The 10,997-nt window shown below is 36.3% G+C and overlaps 1 protein-coding gene across 1 annotated transcript; it reads left to right on the top strand.

Annotated features, from left to right (window-relative positions):
- The first annotated feature begins 1,620 nt into the window (after nt 1–1,620).
- Nucleotides 1,621–10,973, top strand: LOC141847846 (potassium channel KOR1-like). The gene is made up of 14 exons (XM_074735933.1): nt 1,621–1,920; nt 2,970–3,194; nt 3,275–3,338; nt 4,240–4,579; nt 5,700–5,995; nt 6,257–6,337; nt 7,081–7,179; nt 7,516–7,725; nt 7,855–8,043; nt 8,394–8,469; nt 8,558–8,852; nt 9,694–9,815; nt 10,288–10,796; nt 10,906–10,973. The coding sequence occupies exons 1-13, from the start codon at nt 1,643–1,645 to the stop codon at nt 10,533–10,535; spliced, it is 2,523 nt and encodes an 840-aa protein (XP_074592034.1). The 5' UTR covers nt 1,621–1,642; the 3' UTR covers nt 10,536–10,796; nt 10,906–10,973.
- The last annotated feature ends 24 nt before the right edge of the window (nt 10,974–10,997 follow it).

The raw sequence follows: 10,997 nt of genomic DNA on the forward strand, positions 1-10,997 counted from the left end.
TTTATACGATCGGTATGATCAGTATGATCGATCGGTTGGTCGGTATTTCGGTATGATCGGTATGATCGATATATCGAACATTTTGATCGGTATGCATTTTATACTATACTGAAAATTCGGTATACCGAATTTTCGGTATACCGAAATTCCGGTATATCGAATTTTCGGTATGGTAACGGTATAGGTTTTTTTTATGCTGAAATTTTCGATACGGTATACGGTATCGTATGTAAAATTCGGTATACCGTACCGACCCAGCCCTACTTAATATTCCATCTTCTCCCAAACTCAAACCTAACCCCATTGTAGACATCTATCCCTAATAAGTTTTTGCAATATGATTCATCTCTTTCACGAATAATACCTTTCAACCACTACTTTACAACCTTCACTAGGGGTGGGAAAAAATACCGAATTTTCGGTATACCGCACATACCATACCGATATTTATCGTCCATATCGAAAATTTCGATACGGTATAATACCGTACCGAATTTTTCGGTATCGGTATCGATATGAAATTATTATTTTTCGGTATTTCGGTATATACCGAAACACCTATTATATATCCTCTTATAAATTATTTATTATTTTTAAAATTGATATTGGGTACAGTATTTCGGTATGATTGGTATACCGAACATTTTTATACGATCGGTATGATCAGTATGATCGGTCGGTATTTCGGTATGATCGGTATGATCGATATACCGAACATTTTGATCGGTATGCATTTTATACTATACTGAAAATTCGGTATACCGAAATTCCAGTATACCGAATTTTTTGTATGGTAACGGTATAGATTTTTTTTATGCCGAAATTTTCGGTACGGTATACGGTATCGTATGTAAAATTCGATATACCGTACCGACCCAGCCCTAACCTTCACCTTCATTTTCTTTGTCACCCCTTTCTTTTCTTTTGGACCATCATACTTTTCTTATATGTCTTTCTCTCCCTCTCTCACAATCAGAATCTAACACCTTAATCTTCTTTATCATTCTCTATTCTTAGCCACCGGAAAGAGGTTATCTTTTCTAGAAATTTTATTTTATATATTTCTCAAACAGCTTTAGCTATATCTCTTAAGTAGTTTTCCTGTGTGATTTAATATATTCATATAATTATTTAAAATTTTTAGGTGTTTCTGTAAAATGGATTGGCCGTACTGTATAATCACTTTTTCCACTAAAACCAGAATTATTTGGAGGGCAGATTCCTAAGGAATTGATTCATGAACAGAGAATTATAGATCAAAAGAATATCATTCCTCAATAAAAAAAGCATCAAATTCTTGACAAGGAAATCAGTAAATCATCATTTTAGGAATTTTTTATAGAAATTTTAAGATTTTTAAAAAGTCATTTTAATAATGTTAGATTTGTCGTTACTAAAACATTTCAAAATTAGTATTTTTTTTAAAATAAAAAATATTCGGGTCATTTTGTTGCCCTGTCAGGGTCTATGTAAAAAAAAAGAGATAAAATAATTAAATTAATAAATTATTATTTGAGATTTTTTTTTGTCGCCCAAGCGAGCTTATAAATTTACCCTCCAACTTTTGAACTCCCGGCTGCACTAATCATTCCCTCTCCCTTCCCGAAGGCTTCCGATCGAACGCATCGATCCGGCGACGACCATGGAGGCGGAGAGTGCCGCCACGTCTCGGTGGAGACGGAAGGATGACGGTGCGGTGGTGATGCCTCGCGGGGAGACGTCGAAGGGCGTCGACGACCACGGGATCGAGTACGAGGTGGAGGAGTTGGAGGAAGAGGAGCGGATGGGTTCGTCGTCGGGCCGGAACCGCGGCCTCGGGTTCCTCCTCCGGCCCGACCTTCGCTTCTCCCTCCTCCTAGGCCGGACCACCGCCGGGGCAGAGAATTTGTCGGAGCGGTTCGTGATCCATCCAGACAACCAGTAAGTGCTATTCGATTCAAAAGCCTTTCCCCTTGTTTCTTTTTGTTTCCTCACCACCCCCACTCCCCATTCTTTTCCTCTTTTCGTTTTTCTCGATCGATGTCGATGAGCACGGCCGGAGAGATTCCTGATCGATAAGGAGAACCAGTAAGTGTTATCCGTTCCAGATCGATCCAGACAACCGCTAAGTGGCAACCGATACTAGAACTTTCCCTCATTTTTTCGCTTTTCTACTGTTTTATCCTTATTTTTTAAAACCTTTTTCTTTTCTTTTTGATCGATCTCGATGGGCACTGGACTCATCGAGATCTGATCCGGATCTCGATGGGCACTGGACTCACTGATCCGTACTTGCGAATCACGGGAATAATGACGCAGTAGTCGTCTTTGCAGAGCGGCCACAGTTCTTGGAGTCGGTGGTAGTTAGCGAACCGGACCCGGGCTGAACTGCTCAGCAGCCTATGGTCTAGGGCCCATGGTGCTAGGTAACCAGAAACCCATTTGAGTCACACGAAGAATTTGTTCTCAACTTTTAATATGCGAATAGTATTCGAATAAAAGAGTAAATATATAGTGAATATTTAATCAAGTTTGAATAGTAGAGTAAAAAGAATAAATACATTATGTTAGAATTTATTAAAAATGCTGAATATTTGAGAGGCAGGGGATTGCGATTTTACCGATGATAGCCTTTGATTCGAAACTGGTGAATCGATCCAAATTTGATGTAATATGTAAGATATATTTAATAGTTTTATTTTCAATTTCTAGATTCTTCCCGAAAACGGAAATCTTAAAAATGTTTCGAATTTTAAAAACATGTTGGTTTTGTAAATTGATTCCGTTTCAGTCGTGAAAATGGGGGAAGAAAAATTCTGAAACGATAGTGGGTGATTGTTTCTAGGAAAAGATTAGAATAAAATTAGGAGGAAGGCGCAAAGTAGAATTTTTCTCAACTGTTTTTAGTTCGTGTCTAATGGTTTCTTCCTCGTCGATTGCCGGGACATCCCGATCGGCCGGGGGTGGCGGCGGCGGCGTCGGTGGCGCAGGTGGTACCATCTATGGACTCAGTTCATACTCCTCTGGGCGGTGTACTCCTCCTTCTTCACCCCGATGGAGTTTGGCTTCTTCCGCGGGCTCCCGACGAACCTCTACGTCCTCGACATCGCCGGCCAGCTCGCCTTCTTCATCGACATCTTCGTCCAATTTCGCCTCGCCTTCCGCGACTCCCACACCTACCGCATTATTTCCGATCCTACCTATATCGGCCTCCGGTTCGCCTCTCATCCCTTCTTCTCACTCTGAATTGTCTGAATTGACTGTAAGGGTTGTATTCCCAAATTTCGTGATTCAGGTACGTGAAATCGAGCTTTGTTTTTGACTTGCTCGGTTGCTTCCCATGGGACTATATCTACAAGGTATTCCTAAATTTCCAGAATGAAATTGTTTCTTTCAAGATATTTCGAAGGTGATATATTTGCAGCCGATTAGTTCATTAATTGTTTTGCATGCCTAATGGCGATAAATGAACCAGCAAAAGTTTAACTGCATGAAGATCAAACTTTAGGTTTAGTTTTATTTTGAACCTTAGTAAAGAAAAACAACAGAAAGTTGACTTACCAAACAATTAAGGGGATTTAAAAATCTTATTTCGGTAGCTTACAGACCCTTTTGTTTGAATATTGATTAAGATCTAGAGCATTAAGCAAAACGATGCCACTAAACCAAGAAATTTATGGTAAATTTGGTTCTTGGAATGAAGTTGATAAGAAATGGAATAAGTTTTTATAGGGTATAGAATTGACAAGGAATAGAATAGGAATATCTATTCCTTAGTTTTTTCATGGAACAAAATAGATGGTTCATTTGAATTTGTGTGTTTAGTTTTCTAACTGACAAGGAATAGAATAGAGTAAGAAATAGATATTCTTAGAATAGAGTAAGGAATAACTATTCCTTTGAATTAAACACACTATTATTAATGGCATTTGGTTGTAGTGCTTGTTTTATATCATTTCATAATATCAATTACTCAGACAATTAAGCTATTCTTAATCAATCTGGATTTCCATAAAATATCATCTACATAAAACATCTCTCTTATTCTAAAGTTATATTTGTACTACAAACTAACTTGTACAACCTGAACAAATTTGCACTACCAAACAGCCAAATTAGTTATGTTGGGAAATTACCACTTTGGCACAAGTGAAAAAAGAGCATAAGGAGTATATTTTTTTTTCTCTCTCTCTCTAAGTTTCAAGCCAATAAAGTACATGGATGTTAATACTGAGATCAATTTATTGATTGACCATACAGGCTTCTGGAAGTAAAGAAATAGTAAGATATCTTTTGTGGATTCGATTAACTCGAGCATGCAGAGTTACAGATTTTTTTCAGAAGCTGGAGAAGGATATCCGGATCAATTACTTGTTCACAAGAATCGTCAAACTTTTAGTAGTGGAGCTCTATTGCACTCATACAGCTGCCTGTATTTTCTATTATCTTGCAACGACATTACCTGAATCTATGGAAGGCTATACATGGATAGGCAGCTTACAGATGGGTGGTTACAAGTATTCACATTTTAGAGAGATTGATCTTTGGAGACGCTACATTACATCACTATATTTTGCGATAGTAACTATGGTGACTGTTGGTAATTTCTCTTCTGACATTTCGGACGATAAAAACCTACATTTTCTTAGCTGATTAAAGTGACACTGATCTGTAGTTTTCACCTTTTAAACTATGACTTTCTTGGAGAAACAAAGAGCCTATTTAGGTTACTCAGATTTATCTTGTTGAACATAGAAAGGTTGTTTCCAATTAATTTACAGTGAAAGAAAATGGATCTTTGCGCTTTGTGTTTATCTTTATACCAATTCAATGTGACACAAGCACAAAGAGCTTCATTTATGCCCATTAGAACCTCTCCTGCTTACCGCACAGTGACTCTGCCTATCCTTATGTGGTAAATGTCAAGTTATCATTCTTTTCAGCATTAAAATTGGTCAACAGGAGAAAGACTAGTGATTTTTTTTTTTTTTGAAGAACTAGTAATGTTTCAAACTTGTAATGATTTATTCTAGAACTAGACAAAATTGTAAAATGAAAGAAAATAGATTGAGATGGTATGGACATGTTCATAGGCGACAAACAAATTTATAGTTAGAAGAGTTGAAACAATTAGTGTGGAAGATGTAAGAGCAAGAGTAATTACAAAGGATACTTCATTTATATAATGAAAAATGATTTATGATTTGAATAATTCTATCAATATAGGCAGTACGTAGAACTCAATAGAGAAATAAGATGGACTTAGCCAATTCAAATGGTTGGAATAAATATGGCTTGATGATGATGAGGAACTAAAAGTACTGAATTCATGAAGTAATGATCATTCTTAGTTGATGTTTGATCTTTATGAATGAAAATAAATAAATAACATAGAAACATGTGGCTATAAAGACACCCCTAGATATTCAAACTTGAATATGTTCTGCTGCGGCGCAACTTGAGTTTCAATTCAGCAAAACTTTTGGGAGCAAAGATCTTTCTGCATGGAAACATTGAATAAATGTAGGCATCTGATATTGTGCATAGTCTTGTTTTTCTCGTCATATATTTTCTTCAGACATGAACATTAATTGTCCATACATCATCCATGTCTTATTTGTTCATATATGATTACCAATCATATAAATTGATTCCTTTGGTTCTGTTTAATTATTTTTTACTTTTATTCAATGCTCTTTTTCGTGTGTTGTTGCCGGTAGGATATGGAGATATACATGCAGTTAACCTCAGAGAAATGATATTTATAATGGTTTATGTCTCCTTTGATATGATTCTGGGAGCATACCTTCTTGGTAATATGACTGCACTAATTGTCAAAGGATCAAAGACTGAAAAATTCAGAGATAAAATGAAGGATCTTATTAAGTACATGAACAGAAACAGATTAGATAAAGACATACGTGACCAGATAAAAAGTCATGTGAGGCTGCAGTACGAGAGTAGCCAAACTGATGCTTCAATAATCCAAGAACTACCTGCTTCAATTCGTGCTAAGGCGAGTAACATAATTCCTAGGACCATACTGTATATGTGGTCATAGGACTTCAATTTCCTCATCATTTATCTGCTACATTTATTTTCTGTCTTGTAGCTATAAATTATGGTAATGCGCTATTTAGTGTATAAAGTTCTAGCATACTAGCTTGTCATCACCTTGTTAATAGTTGTACAAAATAAAGAGTAATGGTTTCTCCCAATGCATTGTGCATAATGGCACCTTAAATATGTAATACTAAGCAACTTTTTCCTTTTCCAGATTTCTCAAACATTATACAAAATCCACATCGAACAAGTTCCACTTTTCAGGGGTTGCTCAGCTGAATTCATTAATCAGATTGTAAGTCTTCAACTTTATTCTTCAGGAAATATATACCATTTTTTTACTTGTGTCATGTTTTAATTTCTTTTTGTATGGCCTTCATGAGATGAAGATTCTTTGCTTTGAATGCATCATTCATGTAAATGTAGATTCCCATCTTATCATGTTGAATACTTGCTACCTAAATATTGGAAAACTTGGTAAAAATGGGATTATTACAACTCATCACCAAATGAATATTATATGACCCAAATTCCCTCAGGCAATATCAGGGAACAACCTTGGTACAGATATCTGGTTGCTCTTAAATCGTAAACATCAGTCCCCTGTTCAGAGGACTCCACATGCAAACTCCACATACCAAAATTTGTTTCCAAGAGTACCTCAGTACATATGGCATTACTATAAAGCACAAGATTATAAAGATATACCACATCAATAGCTGCTAAACATTCTGTCAAGAGGTTGTGAATTAGTGTTTTCTTACAAAGGCATCACTCATTAACTTTGCCTAAGTTGATGCTTTCTGGACAAATTCGAATTCGACTGTGCTTATGTTTCTATCTTGACTACAGAGCTAGTATTAACTAAATCCTCATGCTTTTAATCTCTTAACCAGCACATGATAGATTGTGAAGGCCCCTATGCTATCTGGGTATGCCAAAAGACTCAGAGGATTAGAACAGAAGATCTGATTATAAGATCCTAAGCTAAGATCACTTTAGTATGGCAGTTTCTAATTCAGCAATCTAATGTGGCAGGTAATTAGGCTGCAGGAGGAGTTTTTCCTTCCTGGTGAAGTGATATTAGAACAGGGCAATCCAGTTGATCAACTGTATTTTGTCTGTCACGGTGTCTTGGTAAGCATCATATTCTATTTTATTGTCAATCTGCTAGAATTTTATTTATTATAAAACAATATCGCTGTAAATTTGTATGAAGGACCAAGATCTCTAATTACGTACAATCTAAAGACAAGTAACTTTTACTACTTTGTGTCTAGCATGTGCAAATATTTTGAATGATTTAACATCACATAGATTTGATACATGTTGGCTTATAGAATCTATGGACTTGGCACCTTTGGTGATTCAGTTGATATTATGCCAATTAGTGATTGCACCATTTATAGTTAATTGATCGAACTGTGTTATTCTTATATATGTTCCTAATGCCTTTTTGTTATTTCACACCAGGAAGGAATAGAGATTGGACAAAATGGACCACCACTACGATTGGAGCCTTATAGCTCATTTGGTGAAGTTGCCATACTTTGCAACATCCCTCAGCCATATACTGTTCGAGTCTCTGAATTATGTAGACTAATGCGTCTTGATAAGCAAGCTTTAACAACTATTCTAGATATGTATTTTGTGGATGGTAGGATAGTTTTGAGAAATCTTGAGGTAGACTCTCTGCCATCTTGAAAGTGTCTTTGTTGTGCTCATAACTCAGACTAGTTGCTTTCTAGAACCTTCTTGTAATGTTTACCTGTTTTCTAATATCACATTTTTGTTTTGTTAAAATTTTTGAAGGTAAATGATTCAAATCACCATATCAAACAACTGGATTCTGATATCACCTTTCATATTGGGAAGCAAGAAGCTGAAATTGCTCTGAGGGTTAACAATGCTGCTTCTTATGGGGATCTGAATCATCTAAAAGGATTAGTCAGAGGAGGAGCTGATCCTAAAAAGACAGATTATAATGGTTGTTCACCTTTGGTATGAAACTAGGGAACATTTGGAATATGCTTCCCACATTAGCGTCACACAAAACATTCTCAGCCTCTCAATTTCAATTATGGTTCACATGCATTACTCAGTTTGTTTACAAAACAAAATGTTTTTGTTACTGCTAGACCTAAAACCACAAAAGGCACCAGTAGAATATCTTAATAAATGGAGGCAGTAAACTCCATGTTTCAATTGTCATATAACTATATAAGTGACTCCTCTACTGAAACTACATGCTTGCTCTTCAAAATTATAATGTCATTTTTGAAGTTTAAACATCATTACATTACTTGGTAGTGCTAGCATCGCCTTCTAACACTAAAACTACTCCCTCTCAGCATCTTGCGGCTTCAAGAGGTCATGAAGATATTGCCATATTCCTCATTCAAGAAGGCGTAGATGTCAGCCTCATGGGTAAGCTTATTTTAGCTTTTATACAAGTGAATTTGCTTTGGACAATAGATTCAAGTCACTAGGATTATATCATGATCCTTCCGACCAGATAAATTTGGAAACACGCCGTTGTTAGAAGCCACTATGCAGGGACATGATAGGGTGGCTTCTTTACTATTCAGCAAAGGGGGGAAGCTATGTCTCAAAGAGGCTGGTAACTATCTTTGTGCAGCTGTTGCAAGGGGAGACACTGATTTTGTCAGAAGGGCTTTGACCTATGGAGCAGATCCAAATGTAAAGAATCACGATCTCCGCACACCACTTCATGTAGCTGCTGCTGAAGGGTTATTTTCTATCACAAAGATGCTTTTAGATGCTGGGGCAAGTGTATTTGCTGTTGACAGGTAAGCTGTAAAAACACAATATTAGATTCATTCTTGCATTTGTTTGATCTGATCCTACTTTAGAACTCCTTGCTCTTGAACTTGAACTTAACAGTCTCAACCTTCAATCCTTTGTGTGCATTATTAATTTTTTTTTTATTTAGAGAGACCACTAGTATTTGGAGTGGTGTACCTGCCATGTAACTGTCAAATACCACATGGGTGTGGCAATTTTCTTTTCCTTTCCATATTTGGTAGTGATAGTTGTCTCTCGAGCTAAATTTGGTTTCAAATGGGTGCAGCCTATACAGCGTCCTCAAGTTTTGTCTACTTGTTATTTGTTTTTTTATAGAATAGGCTACTTAAAATACTTTGTATTTAAGAACAAAGCGTTAGCTTAAGGGATGAAAACAAATCTAGAGAGTTTGAATTCCTTGAACATTGTAAAAATGCATAAGTAAACGATTGACTGCATTTTTGGTTCACAGGACTTGCTATTAATCAGCTTTGAGGGAATAGCTTATAGCTTTACTATTCTTGGTTGCAAAATGAGCTTGGAATTTTATGCCCATCCTTAGGAATACACATATTCAATACTGATATGTTGGAATTTTATTCCCTAATCCAAACTAAAGCACTTTCTTCGTTAGTGTGTACTAGCAAAGCACTTTGATTTTCAAGCAAGAAATTGATGATCCTTATTCAGAGTAAACTAAACCATCATTGTTAGATATGCTAGGTTATATGATTTCATGTGGTGACTATATGAAAAATCCTTAGTCCAAGCATGCAAAATCTTCCTTTAAATTGTCTTTGTGGGCTATGCGATGTAGACTTTTCTAAAAAACAACTAAATCTACAGATGGGGAAATTCTCCATTAGATGAGGGCCTAAAGACTGGAAACGTGACGATGATGATGCTGTTGGAAGAAGCAAAAAAGGCAGAACTAACACAATTTCCTGGGCGTGCTCAAGAGTATCAAGGTATACACATCACTGCTACTGCAAATACTTGTGCAGACAACTTTCATGTATTCAAAAGATTATTCGTCTGTTTTAATAAATTGTCTGCGATCCTGTTTTATTTTGGATCTATAATCTAAAAATTTATGCCAAACCCTCCATTCCATGGTTTTTAGATACCATTTGATTACCTGTGGCCAATTTTTACTTATTTGACCAAGCATACTCTCCAATCGCTTCATACATCATCCATTCGATCAATGACAAAATTTCATTTTGTTCTCTAGACCTCTTTGCAAGTTGTCCACCTTTCCGGAATTTCAATATTTGTGCAATATCTCTTAGAATGTGTATACCATACTATTCTCATCCTCTAGAGAGCACAAATGTCTATCTACTGCTTGTTATTCTGATACTTCGCAGACCTAAAATTTCACATCAACCGATATCCTAACAATTTGCAAATAACTTCTTTGCATTTGATATTTTTCAGGCATAATACAGCCACGGCGACGATGCACAGTTTTTCCTTTCCACCCATGGGATCCAAAAGAGAAAAGAAAAGAGGGAGCAACGTTGTGGATCCCCAAGACCGTAGATGAACTCATAAAATCCTCTCAAGAGCTGCTAAACTGCTCAGGTTCACATATTTTAGCAGAGGATGGAGGCAGGATATTCGATGTCTCCGTGATAAATGACAAAGAGAAGTTGTTCTTGGTTGCACACGAGGATATTGAATAAATGATAAGTAAGAAGTTCGATGCACTAGTAACATTAGTGCATCACACAATTGTTTGCCACATAATTAGTCACGTTGTATGGTGTATAGCATTGCCAGTGGTCGCAATTAGGACATTACTACTTGTTAACCAAAAGGTAATATCTGAGCATAATGATGTTGATACTGTGATCTCAATTCATATAACCTTAGTGACTGGTGGATAAGTTTGATTGCTTTTATATGAACTAGCAACCTTGCTCGGGATTGAACATGGAGACAAGGTATGTCGTACTATTTTGATAAAGATAAAAGTTTAATGTACTAATATGCTATTTCCACTTCTTCATTTAGAAATAGTTTGTTGAATCTATCGTTGGTTGATCAATTAAGGTTGAAAGGCTAAGGCCTTATGGCTCATTCAACATTGATCGATCGGTTCACTTATTAGCTGGACGAGGTGATTAATTGCAAGTCCTAAGAAA

This window comes from Curcuma longa, chromosome 16 (assembly GCF_044706935.1).
Source record: "Curcuma longa cultivar G26 ecotype Majalengka, Jawa Barat chromosome 16, ITB_CL_G26_1.1, whole genome shotgun sequence".
NCBI classification, from domain to species: Eukaryota; Viridiplantae; Streptophyta; class Magnoliopsida; order Zingiberales; family Zingiberaceae; genus Curcuma; species Curcuma longa.

What these genes read in the sequence shown, in the direction of transcription:
- LOC141847846 (XM_074735933.1), top strand. Translation starts at nt 1,643, where the DNA reads ATGGAGGCGGAGAGTGCCGCCACGTCTCGGTGGAGACGGAAGGATGAC. An exon ending in CCTACCTATATCGGCCTCCG is followed by an intron (nt 3,195 to 3,274) that starts GTTCGCCTCTCA and finishes TTCGTGATTCAG; the next exon opens with GTACGTGAAATCGAGCTTTG. An exon ending in GCGTGCTCAAGAGTATCAAG is followed by an intron (nt 9,816 to 10,287) that starts GTATACACATCA and finishes GATATTTTTCAG; the next exon opens with GCATAATACAGCCACGGCGA.